The sequence below is a fragment of the Hermetia illucens genome, chromosome 2 (genome assembly GCF_905115235.1).
Source record: "Hermetia illucens chromosome 2, iHerIll2.2.curated.20191125, whole genome shotgun sequence".
Lineage (NCBI taxonomy): Eukaryota > Metazoa > Arthropoda > Insecta > Diptera > Stratiomyidae > Hermetia > Hermetia illucens.
In genome coordinates, this window is record NC_051850.1 from 154,665,572 (window position 1) to 154,688,123 (window position 22,552).

The 22,552-nt window shown below is 39.0% G+C and overlaps 1 protein-coding gene across 4 annotated transcripts in view; it reads left to right on the forward strand.

Annotated features, from left to right (window-relative positions):
* Positions 1-22,552, forward strand: part of LOC119648100 (macrophage mannose receptor 1) — a 268,613-nt gene that overhangs the window by 159,766 nt on the left and 86,295 nt on the right. The window contains exon 1 of one of the 4 annotated variants that reach the window (XM_038049601.1): positions 7,352-7,990. The exons of the other annotated variants lie outside the window; for them this stretch is intronic. Coding sequence (XP_037905529.1) covers positions 7,876-7,990 — 115 coding nt within the window. The 5' untranslated portion in view covers positions 7,352-7,875. Of the gene's footprint in view, positions 1-7,351; positions 7,991-22,552 lie in introns of those variants that run through there. 4 annotated transcript variants of the gene reach the window in all.

Below are 22,552 nucleotides of genomic sequence, written 5' to 3' on the forward strand. Positions count from 1 at the left end.
AGCACCCTGGACTGCTCCATCCCTGGTCCAGTTTGCCAGGTTATTCACTTCACTATAATACTGACATTCAAAGTCCTAGAATGCAACAAATTTTAACAAATGAGATAACTTTGACCTATTAAAATTTTGTAAGTAGTAGTGTGATTTCTACCAAACATGATAGTCTCATGCTCGTGTCATATAGTATAACCTATATTACGGCCAACTCGATGATTCTAGGATAAAGTTAAGGGGGTTACAAACTAATTTCGTAAAAATATATTTATCATAAATACGGTAATATCTATAATATTATTAACTTAAGCAGCTATCGGTATGGAAGGTATTTTGAGGCCTAAGCACCGTATTGTGGATTTTAATATGGTTTTGTTTTAAGCAAAATCTTCAAAATTAAAAGGATAAAATTAAACATTACTTTAAATGTTCCGAAATACTTTCTGCGATTGAATTCTTTACCCTTTGCTTTACTACATTGCCATACACCATATTTGTATTACAATCGGGATATAACGAGAGGGCCTTACGTTAGAATTAAAACTAGGAAAACAGAATAAATGAGAAAAAAATGATTCAAGCCAATAAGGAACGGCAAATTAAATAAGAGCCCATCCTAAACAATCGCAGAGGAAAATGACAGAAAACAAAAGAATCAACCACGAAAGCATTTAGGTCTATTGAAAACACTGGTTTGGTTAAAGATGCATGCCGCGAAAAGTTTTGGGCAAAATCCAGATAAAAATCGCATTCACGATAGGGTTGAAATTACCCTTAACCCAGTCAGGTTAGTCAATGACAGTGGATGTATCTACGTCGTACACGGTGCGCGGCTGCTCATGGAGAAGTACCACGAGAAGCATCGACCTTTATATATTGCATTCCCCGGTATAGAGAAGGCATTTGAATGTGTGCGACAGAAATCCCTTCGCATGCTTTTCGAAGAAACCTGTGGTACCAGAGGGACTCGTGGTGAGTTAAATTGCTCCACCACAATCCCAAGAGCAAAATTTGAAGCGTGGCATGTGCATATATCAAAACAGCTTCATATCTATGTTGGTTTTCATCAAGAAGTGCCCTTTCTTGCTCTTGTCGTGGACACTACCATGCTTATGATATCCAATATCCAGTGCTTCACACACTGTTCGATACAGATGATGTTTTCCAAACGTCTCATAGCAAAATTGGTTTCGTTCAATGCATCAAAAAATGGAATGGAAACCCTATACGCTCTGTAATTCAATTTTAATAAATGGACGTTTTAATGATCGACTCCATTGAAATAGACACCGCATATCACTATCAGTCAAAGCGATTTGCCAACAGCTGATCGGATTAATGCTCTCAGCCAACAATGGTCAAGTTGCTCTTTACAATTGACGTGCAAATGATGCATTAAAGAAAGTCTCAAATCAAAAATTTGCGGATTGTCGTTCCATGTGTGTGGCTTTCCATGATTCCTAATTGCACTCCCACTTCAAAAAGAAATGAACGCCGCCTAGCGGTAATAGAGACAGAGATGTTGAGTTGAATGAGTAACCAAACATGCTGTGATCACGTCCCAAATGAAGACATAAATGATTAATATGGGGATACGCCCATCGGGGAAAAATTTCGGGAGAGACGTACTTGTAATATGTAACTTGCGCTGTGCAGAATTTACTTGCTTAAATGGGCCCAAACTTCGAAGTCGATCGGGTATGACACAAAGATCGACCGAAACAACTGATAGCGATTGAAGAGTCCCTCGATTTCACACCGATTAGGCACACAAACTAAAAAAGAAATGTTTAAATCAGTAGTTTAAAGTTGCCGCGAAGTTAAGCTGGTTGAAAAGGATAAGTAATTCTGATATTTTAATACGAATTTTCTGCTTATGAACTACGTACTTTAAGAATACACGAGAGTAGTGGTAAAATTTGATTTGCTAATTGAAAAAGTGGTTAGGTTTACAACGGGAAAAACCTAGCGAAATAGGCTAGGTTACGGTGAAAGCTGTTTTGTTTCACCTTTGCCCACTATATACACTATATGTACAGATACATAAGCGTACATCGACCTAATGATCATCGAAGGGAGAATGAGCATATATAATGATTCGGTGGATAATAGAGATGATATATTCATCATCATCACCCTATCCAGAGAAAAGTTGTGAATTTCGCGGTATAAGTGCGTGTTCCGCCGACACGAGCTTATATGCCTCTTTGTTAGTCAGGCTTGGGAATATGGGGGAGTCGTTTTGGACACTCCGTCCTCATGAAATATTCAATACTTTTTTTATTCTTCTCTGAGACATGTCATTTCAACATAAGTTTTAGATGATACAGAAGCACCTGAGCGTCTCTTAATTCATCATCTAAGGCATTGGTTCCTTTCAGAATTCTTGCCAGTGTATGGAATTAGCATGAAGTGCATATTTAAAAAGAGGTTCAGTGCCATTCAAACCTGAGAACAGTCAATGATTCTCCTTTGAATATGCTTCCTCGAGAGCATTCAACTCTAAGCGTGACTGAATTCAACAAAAATTTAATGTTTGTAACCGTTTAAAAAATTTCAGTTACTTAACAACTAAGATAGACCCAAAATTGTGGAGTAACAACCTACAAATTTCTAAAATTTCTTGCTACCAAGTATCAGTAGCACGACCATTAGTACCTTTAGCTGTGCACAAGTTTCAGGATTGGTATCTAATAATTGGCAACGGTATCGAAGAATTTTTGCCAATATACGCTAGATATCGGACATGAATAGGGACACACTACTTGGAGACCATATCACAACGATGAAAGGCTTGTAGATCTCCGAAAATTTGAAGGCGTCGACAAATTGAATGCAAACCTGTAATGTCCAATTGGGATGGGGGTGATCAAAACACCATCCTGTGTGGCCGGAAACGACCTAAAAACTATAGCTATCTAAAAAACCTAAAAGAAAAAAAGTTGGCGAAATTGACTGTGAAGGTCTACCTGCAAATCTTGAAACTCCATCGAAGTGATGTTATATTAAAATTCAAGTATCCTTGGCGGTGCGTGGGTCCGGACCGGATTTTGAAAAACAAACCAAAGACGAGGATTCCCGCGAGCCTAACGAAATAACCAACACGCGAGCTAAACCTGGGAGTAAAAAATAACGAAAAAGAGGACTCGACCGAGCGCGCAGAGCCATAAAAACTTCGGACCTGAGTACCGCAATCAAAAGCGAGGTTGCACGACGGATCACATCTTCAATCATTGTTCCTCCCACCTCAAATGTTTAGTAAGGTGTGACATATGAGGTTCCCACCCTTCCTTGAAATCCGCAGGTCATTTTATGCGAGAGCTTTGCGGGCTAAGGAGGAGGAGAGAAAAAGAGAGTCCTCAAATTTAATAGCCTGCGGATGTCATGTGATTGATGCGGACCCATGCGCCGCCAAAGACACGTGAGGGATCTAAGTGTTCGAAGAACCCACATTATGATCATTAAGATTCCGCAAAAGAACAGGCGTCTTGAGTGCAACAATTAGGGGAGTATTTGTGTGTTTTCTGTCGTCGCAAAAAAAAATAACAAAAACAATCCTGGAATGCATCAAGGGACACCTCCAAAGCTTTCTCGAGGAAAAAGTGGGTTTCCCTTCCTACTGACCACATTAAACACTTGATCATTGTGGAGCAGTGTGTGGAGTTTAGATTCAAAATTCACTATCTCTTCGTCGCTTTTTGGCAGGCATTTGACAGCGGAAAGAGGTAGTGCGCCTAGAATGCTCTACGCAGCAGGGGCGACCGAAGGAGACGTAAAATGTGAAGTGTTTTATTAAAGTCAAATTTCGTGGGAATTTGAAGTCCAAAGTGAAATCCGTTAAGGTTTCACTTTGTCACCGATATTTTTCTTCTTGCTGTGACTTTCTCCAGCCAGGGTAGTGCTGGAAGACTGGATAGGGAGGAGCTCAATAGACGATATCATCTTTCCTCTAACACCTCGATTATTTGCATTAATGGGTACAATATGGAAGGCGTCATTTAAATGATTGCACCGATGCATGGGTCAGTTACCATGGATGAGTTGATGAGAGGATGAAAGTGGCAGTGCACAGGTCATCAGGTACCAACAGCGATGGGACCGAGATTTGCCCGTGTTTAGGTCTCTGACAAGCATATATGTGTATATATAATCTTAATATCTTTTCAAATGTAAATTATGATTTTCAATTCTCTTTGCTTCCATTATCGATTAAACTAACACTTTCATATCGCCAGATAAAGCTTGCTTGTTCGGCTCCTTTGATACCAGAGCCTTCAAAATGCTTGACACATCCAAATCCATCGACTCCAAGAATTTTGAAAATTTATCTTAGTTAAGCTTTGGCTTAGTTAAGCTGAACCTTTTGCATAGCACTTCAAATCCGTAAGAATGGTTATTATCCATTTTTATGATCCATGCTGTTATAATTTTGATAGGTTAGTGATTCCAATTTTTCAACAAGTCGGGAAACCGGGATCGTCTTTTGGGAACTCCACAACAAAAGAAGTCATTATAGCTCTTTACTTTGAAGAACATTTACAAGATCTTTCGCTGGCTCTCAGTAATGGCGGAAAGCAAAATATTGACGGAAGGTAAAAGGAGCTTTTGGAGGAAAACTGAATGAATTGAATTAATCTCATTTTCGAAAGAATGTATAAACTGATACATAAAACTAATGGGATCAAATCTAAAGCGGAATACATAGACAAGTCGAGGAACTGGAAGCTGGACGCTTTAGGTATGAAAGGTTTTGTTTGTTTCTTATGTTTGAGTGTAGAGCTACACCATTTGTACGAAACCCGTAATAAATATATGATATATACTTAGCATGTTAAATTACTCACTTTAATGTGACATTGATATTTAGTGTTTTGCGTTGTAGTAATTTTATTGGTAATAGTACGATTTTGATCTAAATTAGGGATATTATGCTTGATACTATAGTCTATATTACTGCGATTCTTGGATAATCTTAAGGGGAGTTTCTAGTTAATTTCCCCCAGAAAACATGGTAATACGCTATTATTAACTTAATTTGAGTAGACATTGATATGGAAAGTATTTTGAGGCTTGGAAACCGTATAAAGACAGTTCCATCATTTCTTTCAGATTTTTCGGTTGGGCGATTTCTGAGAATGAGTCCATTGAAGAAATTGCCACTTTCGACTCCCCACCAAATATAAAAATTAATATTAGCTTCGAAAAGTACTAAGCAAGAGCTTCCATTTGATATCCAACATGACTATATTCGGTGAAAAAGAATTTTTAACCTCTATGTTTTTGCATGTATGAGGCCCCCTCTCAACGTAGAAAGATGTAACTCACTACATGTGTGAACGTACACAGCCCCCACCTTCTCACCAAATTTTATATCAATCGGTATACCTGTTTCTGAGATATGTGTGTGATTGGCAGGCAGGTCTTCGCTAAGGACTGGACCCGCTGGTCGGAGTATGGCATGGTGTCCTGTGTAGCTTTTGTCGCCGCCGCCGCTTGGCAACTAGCTTCCCCATCAAGGCATCAAGTTATGCATATTCCTGTATGTTAACTAGTGATGGCCACAATATTTTCAACTGTGTCAAACTGTTCTGGGTCTAGCTGCCAGATGATGTAGTAAGTCTTTTTATTTAAGTAAGTTTTTTATTTAAAATAGAACAATTCTTGTAATTTCCTCACCCGGGGATGCAGTATCATTTTAAATAATGATAATATTTGTATCTTTTTCTTAAACATTTGCCCCGTTAAGAAGCGGGGTCCGCTCAAAAAATAATAATAGTAACAAAATTTTTGAAATTTTCGTAAAATACCCCTCAATTTGCTCTTGGGAGTGTATAGTGCAACTACAACAACGGAAACAGTAATACTGAGCCCGAAAATGGAAAGTTTGGTGAAAAACCCTACTATTATTAACAACTCTGAAGTAGCTCAAACTCATAATTTTCACATGAATTTACTACTCCGTAAGGTATTAGAGGCTGTCAGAATCACACCAAAGTGGAACTACCGATCACCTGAAAAATTTTACATAAGAAATGATAAAGCTTTCATAACTAGACCCTGGTTTTGTAATCTTTTCACAAAAGTGTATGATTAAATTGTATTATAAAAGCAAATACAGATTAAAACCAAACAGACTAAGATTAAAATCCATTTCTTCCTTACTTTCAGCCGCAAAATGAAAATAAGTACTGGGTTTTAGATACATACATATCTATATACAATCAATCGAGCAAACTTTTAAACCACTTACACTTTTTCAAAGTCGAGGTTTTTCTTCGGATATTCTTACAATCTCTTGCATTTCCATCCTACTTAAAATATTTATCAGAATAATTGAAGTACTCTCAGTTACCAGGTGCGTGCACCTATCTATTCTCAATAATACTTTGTAAATAGGTATAAAACCACCAACAATAAAAACAAATGCAAATTTTTAGATAAGATTAACTCGACTTTGATCCAGTTTGCTTGGCAATGGAACAGATACAGTAGCACACTTGGATCTTTGGTTTCAAGACCATGAGCATGTAAAATAGTTAGGCTTGGTTTGTCACACGTAGACGATATCGAATTCCACTGGCCGTTAGTCATGTACTATTTCAAAATATCTGGAAAAGGAAAAGGGATTGGGTCTAGTACCAAGAGGGGCATTGCTCTAAATGACAAATTGTCTGAGGATTCGCTACTCATAGGTGCTTCTGGCCAAAACTTCTAGGGGATCCAACTATCTATAACAATGTTAAGTAAGTGGGGAGGTTTATCTAGAAACTTTCCCCCCTTCAGTGACAGAAACAAATTAGTTAAAAAAATTTCCTTTCTGTGTTGACATTTTTTATATTAGAAAACAAGTTTTGATGCTGCATCATCCACAACCTTGTCCTGTGAGGAATTCGTTGAACATTTGCAAGAGTGCAAACACAAAATCTCTCTAATGAGCGTTTATGATGGTGTTGGATGAATAAATCTCAGTCAGCGGTCTTGCATTTAATTTGCATTTCTACCTTTCTATTAATGAGTGTTTCCTCACAGTTGCAATTAAATCGATTGGAAAGATCGCTAAAAGGTAAGATGCCTGGATGGTTATGCTTCTCAAAGACATAACACCGCCATTACCAGGCATCATCTCAGATTGCATGGCGGGAAATCAAGACAAGGTAATCACCGATCCGCATACGTGTTTTCACGCATCTGAGAAAACCGGATCACAGGTTGGCCTTTAACGGATATGTCGTCATATGTGCGATTGGCGGCGGTACAAATCTTTCGTTTACGTCGATCGCGACAAACCAAGATACTTGCATATCATCCGATCTTGACTTGGATGGAGCAGCTTTGTCCACCGCTGAACAGTCGAGCAGACCGGACCCGTCTTTTAACATTTTTTCCGTTGGTGTTTTTCTTAAATATTACTTACTTACGTACTTGCCCACCACCTTCTGCCATCAAGCTGGGGCTCGGGGATCGTACAAGAAGTTAGTAGTTTGGTAGCTTTCGTCTTATTAACAACTGTATTGGGTCGTTACCATTAGTTACGATTTGGTCAGGCGGTTCGGGTTGAGTATAAGCTTTGGATTTTTGGTCGTCTTCTAATTGAAACGGGAAAGAAAGCGACTATATAATCCAGGTCTCCCACGTGGTGAACAACTGTGGCGGTTTCTTATTTTGCAATCGGAAGAGTTAATTGAAACGTTAAATGCAAAAGCCGATGTTGCAATAGTCGTAGCCGCGGTTCTTGGTGCAGTTAGAGATGAACAAATCGAAATTAGTTTCAGTGTGAATCATAGCGAAATTTTCTGGTTTTTTACATTGATCCAATCAATAAATCCAAATTCAAAATTGTCAAACCACTTCCTTCTAACGACGTAGTCAAAATTATTCAAAATGAGAATGCATGTTAGTAGTAAATTCAATATGATTAGGAATATGTTAATTGCTGTGATATTTTTGGAATTATCCGGAGGATACACCGTGACCCTGTCGGCGAAATCACCAGGAGGTAGGACCGCCACTTCCTTATATTGTTCTCATGTTTATCAAGCACGAACTATCACGTACTTCATTTCATCCATTCATCCATCCATCAATCCATCCATTGTCGGAATATCTTCGTAGAGATTTCTTAGGTAGAAAGATAGTGTCGTGTTTTGTGTTTTCTGTTTTCTGTTGTGTAATTTTTTATTAATCGCTGGTCTGTCATTTAATCTGGTGATTGGATGTTTCCTATCTCTTCAAATGTATTAAGTGATACTGATTGCTACACTCAAGATATCTAACGCATGATACTGTACAAATGTTTCTTTTCTACTCTTCGAAAACCCTTTTAGGAGTGAAAACGAAAGTGTTGACGCTATTACAGAAAATTGCTGCTGACATGTTGCAATTTTGGAAAAAAATTTTAGGTTTTTCTAATCAAAATTTTTAGATCAAAAGGTATTTCTTTTGATTAGAAAAAAATAATTTTTGATCAAACTGCCTCTGAAAGCCAATTACGAAACTCCATCGTGTAAATAAATTCGAATATTTTGCAAAAAAATGCAAATGGGCGCATCATTCAAAAGTGAAATTTCCCTTGGCCATCTACGAAGATGGTAGCGATACCATCTTGATTATGCGTTTGATGGTGATATATCGGGATTTGCAATTCAATGGCATCTCTTACAAAACTCCCCTCCATACATGATGCGGAGGCTGCACAAACAGGTGAGGCCGCACGTGGGGGATTTTGCTTGGGATTTGCTTCCGGTTTTTTTGAAGACTCTTCTCTGAATTTGATAATCCAAAATGTTTGATGATATAATTAGTTATGATTCCGGAGTGGAATCCATGGTTTTTGTGGGGGAGGACAAGTATGGGAAAATGGTACTCAACATATTTGAGAAGGCGAGGCAGGGGGGATAACAGCGTTGGATATGAATTTTTAGACTATTTGCAGAAATATAAATTTGAAACTCAAAATTAAAATCAAACTTAAAATTAAGACGACAATTTTTTGTACTAGTGGAACTAGTTCCGCCGAAACGAAATATTAGACAATTTTCATAAACTTGATAAACGGCTTTTGTAACCAGACAACCTTTTTTAATATTTTTTTGTCTTTATTTTCTATATTGAAACAGGAAGTCAAAAAATTTTTTCTCTTCATTAACTATTTATCAGGTTTTTAAACCAGTTTTTTTTTTCAATTTGATTGCCTCTGACATTGTGTATGCGAAATTCAATGAACTTTCAATGCGAACGATTAAAATATGATTAGTTGATTAATTTTGAATAGACACCCGTGCCTGGACATCACTTTTCTCTTCTCTTTCTTATAAAAGAAAAGCAGACGAAAATTGGGAAGCACTGTCTTGTAGAGTCAAAAGGTTAACCTATAAATAAAACAACCATTAACTACTCCGGAAGGATATTGGAGCTTTATCATTTACTCCTCTAAATTAATAAGAGGAATCCAGTCATCCTTTCAGTAGTAAAAAGGCGATTTAAAGCGTGGTTGCAGAATTTCCACAATGTGTAAGTTGAAATTTCCGTGGTACCGGTTGCTCTTTCAACTTTTAACAAAGTGAGATGACGCACCTCCAAGAAGTAGTCCTTTGCGCTATGCATTGCTACCTGTCTATGGCCGCCCTGGTAGGCCCAATTAACGCTGTGGAGAGTCGCTTTAAAGTTATAAACTCCAAAGGTCATGCCTACTGCGAGAATAGCAAAGGAAGTTGAATTCAGCCGGCTTAGTACTTTAGAATTAGTCCGAAGCATTTACGAAGGTAAACAGACCTTCAAAGAATTGATTACCTAGCGTCGGCAGCTCAAATCCAGCTAGAGCTACTTAATTGCAAAAAAACTGTCTAAGGGTTTCTCCCACCTCTCCGCAGTTTCGGCAATGTTGATTGTGGGATATGCCGAATCTGGCAGAATGGTTCCTTACAAGCCAGTGCCCCGTGCATTACAGAATTCGGCTGCAATCTCTGTATTCGAGAATATCCTTGCACTGACCTCACAAACCATCTTTGCTTCGCCAGCGAAAAACATATTGTCATCACCTTGCAACACGTTGCTGGTTCTCCACTCTGTAAAGCTTCTAGTGAAGCTCGACTTCCGTTTTCCGTATTCCATTGGGAATGTAACTATCGCCGTAGGGCTTCATTGTCCGATATACGGACTCACGTAGTCTAGCAGTACTTTATGCTACATTGGAGCTGTAATATGGAGGCTCAAGGGAAAGAGGTAGAAGATTAGACTGAGGCCATCTACCGGACATTGTTGCAGTAGCAGTAGCACCTGCGTACGTAGTTCTTTGAATTCTATTAAGCTTGATTATATTGTATTTTTTGCTCAGCGGCTTCCACCATACCATACCTTCAGGTTGATATGAACCACGGCGGTGTACATCCTGGGAACCTTCCTCGGCCGGAGACTTCATTTGCTTACAAAGGTGCTCTTGCAGGCCTTCTATACATACCTTTCCAGCGATAAGTTCTATGTTTAATCGCCAATTTAACTTACGATCCAGTATCACACCTAGATACTTCACATGAAAGAAAGAACCAATGTTTGTTTATTTAGCCGCAGGAGATCGAATTCAGATACCTTTGTCTTAGTGGTAAATCCACCACATTTTGGTTGGCTTTATTCCGAGTCCGCATCGCGCAGCCCACAGGCGGAACTTTCTCCACACGACCTCCATAATTTCACTCAAAACCGATGGAAACATCCCTAATACCAATATCGCTACCTGGTCGACATACGCCAAAACTTTCACCTCGCTTTAGTCCAATATCCATAGAATTTTTTGCACCGCCATCAACCAGAGGACTGGAAAGATGGGACCACCCTGTGGTGTCGTCGCTCTGCTCACAGCTCTAGTCGATTGGCTACTTTTGAGATCAGATTGGATTATCCTGGTTGTTTGCATGGATTCTGTTCACTGCGTAGGAAGCCCCTCCCTTCCTCCAACGCTTTGCAAACCGATTTAATAGCCTAGCAGACTCATTTTCTAGATCCTTCCGACCACACCACATGAACGCAAGGATATTGATTGAATTGAATGGATGAATTAACCAGATCCCATATGTCAGGCCCATTGTACTATCGCTTGGTATCTATATTTATACGGTTTGGAAGAACACCCAGACAACTCATTGAAAAAGGCCTTTCTTAGATATCCTTGTATTAAAGGGGTCATCCCGTGTGAAGGCCGTTTTTTTTTGCCTTTTTTTGAAAAATTATTTTGAAGGACTGGATAAAGATAGAAACGTGATTTTTTCACCATATGTTTATTGATATCTCTAGTATATGTGATAAATTTTTTAGCTTGATTTCGTAGCTAATTTTTGGAATAGGTGTTAATTTATGCACCCATCTCCAAAAAAAGGTGTTTTCTGCTGCCACGCTGGAGGGCGCTGTATTCATGTGAGGAAAAAAAACTAAACGGCATTTTAATGTGGACAATATTCCACGGTCCGCAAACTAGGATAATTGGAAAATATTAAAAGGTAAATTTTTGGTGGGCTTTTAAACTTAATTTTTTGGATTTTGGTGTTTTTTTACGGCTTTTTTTATGAATAAAAAAAAACTACCCGTCCGATTGCAATTATCCTAGTTTGTGGACCGTAGAAATATGTACTAAAGAAGCCGTGAAAATTTCAAAGAATTTAGTTTGATAGATTTTGAGCTATGGTGGCAGCCGATTTTCAAGATGCAGTTTCGAGAAAAACGCATTTGAAAATTTATATATGATTATCAACAGTAAAATTTTAGCCCACCATTAATCTGCTATACCTGGTCCATAGAGAGCACCCTCCGTTTCTTCAAAAAAGTCTTGTAAGGTCGATTGTTGCTCTCTGGTGTCAATTGTGGCTCTTTTAGCGAGGTCAGTCGATGGTCGTTCGGACCGCCAAATTCGCGCTTCATTACGGCGGTCGGCATAAACCTGACATATGTGACCAACTTGACATCCCATTGTCACTAGGATTTTGAGAATGCCATTGAATCCTTCATTGAAAATAATTACAGCCAGAAAAGTGGCTATTTTTACGACCTTGGCCCCAGAATGAAGGTGCTTAGGAGCGAAAATCCAGGCCAATGCATTTAACGACTCATTGTTATTCTGGGTCTCTGCTCCTAAACATCTGTTCAAGAGATCATCTCGTGACAAATCTTCATAGATTGGTTTGATGACTGTTTGAAGTCCTTCAGTCAAAGGTGCCCTCTCGTGGTGAAAACTATCCAGTTTTCCTTCAGCATCCGCTTTGCGCCGTTTTCACCAACTGTCCCCGCCTGCTGGACAATTTTGATGCTGAGGACTTTAGTCTGTAGAACATTTATGGAAGAAAGTTTCCCAAATTTCTTGCTTCATTCCTTCTATCGAATTTGCATGTCGACGAATAGCTAGCCCAGAAAATGTAGTTAGGTCCTTATCAGTAAGTTTCTAAGCCCCTTTTCCACCAATGCCTTTATGATTCTTCTTTGCATTTCTAAGCCGCGTTCCCATTCTTTTCTCGACATGTCCTACGTATTCCTTTTTTACTACGACGTATATTTTATTATTTGCAGAAATTTGCAGAAATACCGGAGAAAGCTCCAGCAAAATCCAATATACAATATACAAAACTTGTCGCAATTGGAACATCCATGTTCATGCTTGCTAAAAGTTTCTTTGCTGATGTTGATGCGAAGTTCTTTTTCTTCTCTGATAACTATCGATTCCCATGAAATACTCGTTTTTTAGTGCGAGCATGACGTTGAACGTTAAAGCGATCTCCCTTCGTACGATCGATTTGAAAAAATCACTGAACACACAAACAGCACAATACTTACAACAAAATATAACTGAGTATAACTTGAACGCCTTTCAGTGCTCACTCTAGACTGGATTATCCTTTTTATTCTAAACAGCAAATAAGTTTAGACAATTGATTGGTTTTCCATCTTTTTTTATTTATACCTGTGTTCGAATTTATAAGGCTCAGGTAAAAAACTAACAGGTAAAAAAAGATTCGATGCTCTTTCTCATCGAGTACTCTAGCCGCGGCTGCGAACTCCTTACCTGTTTAACCCTGTAATTTCTGAAGGACTCGGAATATCGGAAAATCCCTTTGCCCACATATTCTCCACTATATATAGATACAATTCATGCAAAAAAAAAAAATCGATTTCTCCAACCCGACACACGGGATGACCCCCTTAAGTCGAAAGAAGTTGAGCAATTGCATATAAAGTGCAATGCTGGAAAAATACCACGAGCAGATTCCTCACAATGGCTGCAGATAACTCAACTCATCGTTTCGAATTTTTCAAAGCAGTAATTTTGGGATTAAGAGTCTGTTCGAATCGATGCCAAGGTTTTCATACCCATGTTTTAATGAACCATAAAAATCCGTTCAAGTAGACTCAAATTTCTCCAACTAGATGTTCGACGGAATTCAATTTCTAGAGTGCTGATTTCTTCAATTCACTGTGTGAATTTTTGCGATTTAGTCCTTCACAGTCGACTTAAAGCCAAAAGTCAACTCTGGTTCTTAGGCTAAGTCCGTATGCAGAAGCACCCACATCAACAGCGTTTCATTCAGTCCATTGAGTGAAAGTAGCCTCTGTTCACAGCTACAAACAACTGCCTTGATATGGTTAGACCATTTAATGGTGACAACCTGGAATGCCGGGCAAAATAGACTCAAAGGATGTATTTTCACCAGTTTTCCCGCCAACATTATGCTGGTACCAATAGAATGACGTGCATTTCCATTTGAAATTTGATCTTTATTTTTTGGAGGACTACGTCAGTCGATCCGGTCTTCCGAAAAAAAAAATCCTTGAACCTGATACTTTTTCACTACCCACTCGTTGGTGAAGAATATTATGTTCACCATCCCAAAGGACCTGTAGCTATCTGACGACAGTATGCCCTTGCAATGATGAATCTGGAAATTATATGATTTGTAGACTTCTGAACCTGTTTACCCAAAAATTTTCAACCAAGCGCTTAGACATTTTCAAGGATCAATAGTGGTCGTTTTATGTTGATTGTCATCCACTTCACCTTCAAGTTAATAACCGCGAAGATGAATTCCCCCGTTCCTTTAGCTCTATCTCCGTAGCGTTTCTGGTAGTCATGTTACTTACAGAGTACTTGATTCCTAATCACTCAGCAACCGATATTCCAGAGGGTCCAGTCCTTTCAAGACTAAATTATTGCTGCCATCGACATGTGGGGTATAGCACTTCAACCACACCTACACGCCATTGTTGTCGTGTGGTTCTTCTTCTGAAGCGCGGGCTACCCACTTGTATATTTTGGTATAATGGGTTCCATTGCACGAAAAAGCTTATAAGGAACAACCTTAACTCGATGTCAGTGTTGGAATAGTTGTAATTGGTGTATAAATTGTGCACAAAACAGCGAAGGCGAATTTAGTTCTGCTTTTGGTCCACGAACCTCTTTGTTTCGAACTTATTAATTATTATTATTTTTTAATTATCTGTTTATAATGGCTTTTGGCCGTAAGGAAGTTACTTTCAAGAATATGCCGTACTAGATATCCATGTTAATTAGCAGGCAATCATGATCACCCAATATATAGGTTAATTCTCTGTCTATGTTTTATGTTAAGAATTGATGCAAGTATTGCCGATTTGGAGGGAATTTTTGGTACACTCAGTAACCTATTCGCATTCAATTCTATGGGAACTCACAGAAAAATTCCACCTAAATAATAACTGATTAGCATCAATGGGTAATGGGTAGTACGCATCTCAGAGGTCTGAAAATTGGACACTTTAACCATCAATAAATACCTGAGTAATACATACGGATTTAACGCCCACAGCACTGCTACCAACTTCTATTCTCACCTCCATACTAGTAACTCCTGAACAGCCGTAAAACAAAAATGAGCCAAATATTTCTACATGTTGGAACTTGCTAATAACCTGTTCACAGCATAAAACTGCCTTGGAATAACGAAGACTACGGCAACGGAAAACGGACTACTAGTTTGTAACCTAGAACATGTGTTTTTGGTTCAGAATTAGCACTCTCACAGTAGTCATCAAGGGAAGGGAGTGATTTTTCCCTGGGCCCGGCTCAAGAACTGCCCATATAATTTTCACCCAGACGCGAATTTTTTCTTTACGGCACTAGTGTTATGAATAATAATAATCGTTGGCGCAACAATCCATATTGGATCAGGGCCTTGAAGTGTGTTAGAGCACTTCATTTAAGACCGTAACGGTACACCACAGTACACTGTGGGAGGCAATGTGGTCAGCATTGCGCTCGCCCGAGATTATTACCCTGATTTGACTCAGGTACTCATTCACAGCTGAGTCGACTGGTGTCTGACATCCAATCACGATAACAAATTCCTCTGCCCCCAGCGAGATTTGAACCGCGACCTTCCGCTACGACAGCCCAGCGCTCTAACCACTTGAGCCATCCGGACACGGACAGTGTTATGAATACCGTTCTAAACCATGAAAATCCATTTCTCCAACCTACGAGTATGTAATAAGGTCGTGATCTGTCGAATCCTATACAACCTTCTTGTGGTCTCCCTAATTCCTAATTCCTCTCTGATGTTTTATAATATGTAAACTTTTGATAGAATATTATTTTTAGACTTCGTAAATTTTGTCATAGTAGACTATTTTAGTACCAGTGAATAGATGATCCTTCTTAGAAAAACCCCGATCAATCTGCCCATGTTAGGTTTTAACGAGGTTTTCCACCGTTAACGCGGAGCCCAGCTCATTCTCGAGGTTTCTGTTTGGACATTTGGAGCTTGGGTAGACGCAGAAAATGTATTCTGCCGCCTTCACATGTAGGACAATCTGGCGATTCATCAAAATCGAACCTATAGAGGTAGCCACGCAATTAGGTATGCTGCCTCATACGATGTTGTCCGGTAGTCGGAGCATGTGCGAAAAGCACTTAGCCGATGTGCAGCTTCAAACTTTCCGCGTATAAAAGGACAGAGCTGACGACTCGCTATAAAAGTATTCGTGGGCTGTATTTCGGGCCGCTTATATTTGGAAACATCCTTGCTAATGTCGAGTTAATGAGTCGAGTCGAAAGTTACTCCCAGCGGACGGTATGTGAGCCGATGCAGATCTGGACGGTTTTTCGTTTCCGCCGCTTCTTAAAAAGTCCAAAGTCTTCAATCCAAGACTTGATCATACAGATAGACTCACTCACATAAATTCCTACTTCGTGGGAGTGTTTGGATGTTATGGCCATCCATCTATGAATGCCGTTACATCGTATTTCGTCGACCCTCCATGCGAATCGTAGAGTAACTTCCGTTGTCGGAAGTAGGCAAAGATTATACTCAATATAGAATTTGGGGTTTGTGGAGCGATGAGCACTTCGATGATATTTTTCCATCTGGCAGAATTGAATGCTTTTTTGATGTCGAGAGCCACCAGTGCGCAGTATTTTCCTTCATCAAAACATTCCTGACCAGTTCAAAAATCACTTTGGTGATATCAACCGCTGACCGAGCCTTCCGGAAGCCAAACGCCTATCTGATAAATGACCGCCACTGTCAATTATTTGATATAGGCGATTATATATTATCTGCTCAAGAACATCCTGTAGGATGTTGGCTCGCTTATCGCCTCCCTAGCTTCCGGATCCATACAAGTGTCTGACTGTCTTTCACAATCGACCTATTCAGAAGGGGCTGGACGAATTGTCGAAAATTTGATGAGAATATGTGGTACGTGAATCCCTTTACATATAGCAAGTGGCGCTGGTTAAGGAGGGGCTCATACATATGAGATTATGGCCATGTTAGGTATGAAATAAAAGGGTTTAATTGATACTTTTCGAAACTGGCTCCACATTTGACATGACACGGGTGAAGGCTCAAAATATGACCCCAAAAATATAACAGGTCGCGTTCTCAGAATCTATCCAACCGAAAAATCTGCAAAGAAATCACAGCGGTGTATCTAAACGAAATCTAGGCCTCAAAATACATCTTGTTCCGATATCTGCACAAATAAAGTTAATAATAGTATATAGCATATTTGGGTAAGGTTACAGGAAATACCCCTTAAGTTCATGCTAGAAGTACAAAATTTGAAAGCAGTGTAAGGGATAACTGTGGGGATTTTGAAGGGAATCCTACTATTACCTACAATGCATTTTGTATTTTGAGGCCTAGATTTCATATAAACGCATCACTGTGATTTTTTTCAGATTTTCCGGTTGGGTAGGTTCTGAGAACGAGACTTGTTTCACTTTTTGGGGTACATATTTTGGCCCTATCCCCCCTATGTTGAACCCAATATCAGAAACAGTTGGTTTTGAGAAGTATTGCGATACCCGCCACATGACATGATCCTGCGAAAAAAAAGTACACCCCCCTTTCGCATGAACGCAAAATGACGCCACTCGTTGCATGTAAAGGGATACGCAGATCACATGTTCTCACCAAACTTGATGATGATCAATTCAGTGTTTCCGAGTAAATCGGATGTGGCAGACTGACAGATAGGAAGACAAACGGGTAGACATTAAAACGATTTTAATAAGATTTAGCTTTACATAAAACTTTAAAAAGGGTCATCAGACACAGCCTAAAATCAAGTAGCTATGAGCAATTGTCTTTCGCAACTATGCTGTATGAACTTAAAGAAAAATTGGTATCACATAAATCCTTGCTGTACAGGTAGACTGTCCGCTACTTTAGAAAGTCAGCCATTGAAACTTCAAATTGGAATCCTTGAAAAATTTCACTGACCAACAAAAAATGCAGCTAGCAATTCTACATGGTTGCAAATTTTTGAGGAAGTCATCAATTTCACCTTCCCCAAATCCAATTCCAATAAATTTTTGTCGTTGGTTATAACAATACCACTTAAAAAATCATTATTAGGATTAATGTTACGTCGTTCAAGGAATTTTCTATGCGAAGAAATGTCACCAGCAATCATCGAAAATCAGTCGGACGAGGGAAAACTTGGTGGTCATCTTAATGTTAATATTTTACTAAGCAGTTAGGTGGCATTTCATTCTGGTGAGGCTGCACAAAAACAAGCTTCAGCGGCGACTTTTTGCATTTAAATAGTGTCTGCATAATATCTTGCATTAGTGGAACAAGTTCTTGAATTAAAACGTAAACTCTCGAGATATTACCATACGAATATATTTCTGCGATACGTGTCTCTGCAGTGAATTTTCTTTCCAGCATAATTGGAAATCTCCTGCTACGTCGTTTGAATAAAATTAATGAATTAGCAATGAAACTTAAGTTTGCATTCTTTTTGATTGATTTATTGTTAAAAGTGCCGCAATTTGAATGGTATGACTAAGCAGAAATAGAATAATATTAGCATATGTACATATATACTCGCAGAAAAGCATTTATTCACCGCTTGGTCAGCAGATGGAAGGATTACGCAAAGACAATTGAAATCTCGCCCCACTCCATGTCGCTTGCATTTTGAACGAAGAATTCATTGTGATTGAGCAAGTTGTTGTAGCTTGTCAGTCCACAGCTTCTGCTTGTTTGTAGTTAGATTGAGCAAGGAGCCTGATTAAATCCAGAAGTTGGAAGTATTTCAGTTGCTTGAAGTACATCTGAGGGGTTGCCTGTCAGGTGAATCTTTATTTTTAACTTTCAGTTGTAATGCTCACAAGAGGAAGATATTGTTACATGGCTCCCTTGTCAGCTATGTACACATACGGACAAGGTAGCTTCAATGAACTTCGACTCCAAACAAAATTTCAAAAGTATCCTTTCAACCTCTCTTAGCTATCATCTATTTTCTGCACGTGCTTGAAGCAAATTTCATTTCACTACTTTTCTACGATCTTTACACCCTCCTGAATTATACTTTACGCAGCTTCTTTAATGTTGCTCTTTTGCAGGTGACACAGATAACCATAACATTTCCAAAAGGGCACCAGAAGCATGTATGTAATATCAGTTTAAACCCCAGGATGGGTATGTAAGATAAATTTTTGTGTGCATTGATAGTGGTATATCTTATGCAACAACATATATGTACTTATGCTAAATACTACAAATTCAGTATGGAAACTCAGTAGAGTGTATTGACATCTGAAAAAGTTTGAAAACAACTGTCATGATAAACCTTATTACAACTTCAATATTATGAAGTGACGATAAAGTAGGATATCCTTAGAAGTATTACATCTATAATGCTTAATTCTTTTTTCGTTAAAAATAAAATTAGTGAACTAGAAGATAGTTATGTTTTTACTAAACCCTAGTGTCTCACTTAATAATAATAATAATAATCGTTGGCGCAACAGTTTATATTGAATCAGGGCCTTGAAGTGTGTTTGAGCACTTCATTCAAGAGCGAAATGGTACACTACAGTACATTGGCCGAGATTATTACCCTGATTTGACTCAGGTACTCATTTACAGCTGAGTCGACTGGCATCCGACATCCGACATCCAGTCACGATAACAAACCCCTCTGCCACCAGTGGGATTTGAACCGCGACCTTCCGCTACCACAGCCCAACGCTCTTACTACTTGAGCCATCCAGACACATCTGGACAGTGCCTCACTTGCACCATAGGGCAATAAAAATTGAGGGTCTGATCTTTTCATATCCCAAGATTGAACAAATATAACGATGAAAATACGTAATTAAAGAAAATTTAATCAAAATATTTTTCAGGCATGGTCCCTACCCTTTGACTAAATACCACATTCCCTACCTCCCAGCATTTCTGAAGGTTCTAGCGAAAAAATTTACAGAAGTTATTTCCAAAGATAAACATTGATTCTTTTTGAAAATTCTCAACATATCAGTAGTAATTTAACGGGGCTATGCGACGGCTGGATGGTGGATGGATCAAAATTACTCAGTCAAACTCTTTAAGGTTTTGTCAGATCGATGTATGTGATCTCCAAATGTTTAGCTGGAAGATCGCAACTCAGCTGAATTCTTTTCCTTAATTGATTCGCTGATCAACTTCAACTTCATTTTTGCCTGCTGCTACCTTCTTCGATAGCAGGGTCAGGCCCTAATCCAACTGTAGTAGCTTAAAGTGAATAATTCTCCAAAACCAAAACAATGTCATCAGTCCTGTTCCCCTCTAAGGTTCTGAATATTGTCCGACTATAAAGGATAATGAACGGCGTCTTGTGGTAATGAAGACGAAAATGTTGCGTTGGACTAACGGCGTGACATGCTTTGATCACATTCGAAATTAGGGTTTCCTCGATCGATATGGGATTGCATCCATCGTGAAAAAATTGCGAGAGAGGCGTCTTCGATCGTATGATCATGTAATTTGCGCTAAAGAGAATTCCCTCATCAAAGTTAGTCTGAACATCGAAGTCGATGGTAAATGACCAAAAGACCGGCCGAAAAAATGGTTGGTTGCTTCGTCGGATGGTGATCTGAAGGCCTCACGACTACATCCAGATCAGGCCTTCGATAAAACAAAATGGCGCAATCGATCACAACGCTGCTTGTGCATGAGACAAAAGAAAATCATTTCGACCAATAATTCACCTCTAGTGAATCGAGTTTTTACCGTATTTTCGGATTTTGGAAATATTGGATATCGATATAATGACTGACGCTAGGAGCGGTATGTGTGTTTTCATTTTTTTTTTATAGCTTCCTTGATATCCTATATTGAGAAGACACCACTACCGTTTGTGAAGTAGAGACACTATTAACAGATTGATTTCAATATTACTTCATTTGGACACGTTATTGAAGCTTTGGTATTATAGGTTACACATCAAAACCTAACCATAATCAGTTTGTTATATTTTGGAAGGTAAATCATATCGAGAAGCGTGCTTCATTGGAGATGCCTTCAATTTTGGGCACGATCATTGTGTCAAAAACATTTTTGACCAATGGTGTGGCACTTTGAGTAAGATGATCAAAAGACTTCCAATCATTGTCGTCGATTCAGGTTAACAGAAGAGCGGAATTCGGACGACCGCAAAGGGCTTACATGTGAACCGAGTATGGAAAAGTAGTTTAGGAACGACGTGGGTCACGTCGGTGGGAAAATGTATTGGATTTGCGAGTGGTAGCCTCCGCGCGGAGGAAATTTTCTTCGCTGTTTTCAATTCCCAGGCATTCGGCAACTTAAGGGTTAGAATGAAACTAAAACCATTCAAGAAATTCCATCGTATACGAAGGTTATTTCACATTTCAAGGCGTATGGAATTTTTTATTTGAAAAAGACGAATACACCATTGGGAACGTTGAAATTTGAACAATTTTTCTACACAGTCGCCATTTTTTTCTGACGAGTAATCCACTTCTGCATTCCCGCCTCAAAGAAGTCCGCCGCCAATCCGTTGAACCTGATGACCAAAGACTTCCCAGCCAAATCTCTCGATTAAGTCCTTCCTTTGTTGCGAGACATGTAGATACACATTGTCGTGGTGTAGTCTTACGCCTTTGTTCGGTTTTCGCCTACAACGATCAGCTTCCTCCAGTACTTTCCGGAAACCTTACACTTCTCTTTAACTGATCTTCACTATATAGCTCTAGGATAATCTACTCATTGGTTGCAATAAAGACAAATATTGACTAACATTTGGAGCTTTCGAATAACAGTGGTTGTCACTTTCCATGTGTTGCTCCTGTATAGTATCATATAAAGAAATGTAGCGCCCAAATTCTCGACTTGCCGTTAGCCTGTTAGTACACGTTGCACAGGTATACGCCACCAATGCCTACTCCTTAATGCAAATATGAATAGTACGCTGACCTGTCAGAGCCTCGGTTATGTTGTATGTATCCGCAGACCAGTTTCATTTGCGCCCTTCTCTAAATCTGAGAGAGAGGTGATAAAATAGGTTGATATTGTTATTTCCGTTGCTGTCAATTGAAGCTTTCCATGAGTAAGCCTTTTTCTTAAATCTTGGTAGCATTTGCAGCTTACATAATCCACTTGGACAGTAAACGTCGAAAAGCTAACGAACCATGCTTTGCTGAAATTAATGAATAAATCCAACTTTCGTTATTAATTGGTCAGTTGCGATGCTTCGGAAGTTCTCATTTATCGTAGCACATTGGAAACGCACACAGCACTATGTGTCCGTCTACTATTCTCAAATTTATGCACCATCTGAAAATAATTCTTTAAACAGAATTGTGAAAAATTTGCGGCTTATCGTAGTCTATTCGGGCGCTTCCGGAAAACTCAGCGTCATACAAGTCAGAAGGTATATGATAGGTTTATAGATAGGAGGAATTAGTTGTGCATTATGTTATCCGGCAGTATTGAAACAATGGTGATTCTCCAATATTTCTCCATGTTTTTATTCGTGAAACCCGTTAAAAGGAAGGTATGTCAACCGTGTAACAGAATACACGCAGAACATATACATGCATTTAACCTCCGAAGTTTATAACAATGGCGCCCAACATTGGACCGAGAAAATTGAAAAACATTTGGCACCCCGTTTTCAAAAAGTCAGATGAAGATAGTATATTTTGTTGATTTAGAATATATAACATTGTAATTTTTCCCGATTCTTACACCATTAAAATATAGCCCTTTTAAGGTTTGCTGTCTGTTTGTCTGCCTGTCGGTCCGTCTGT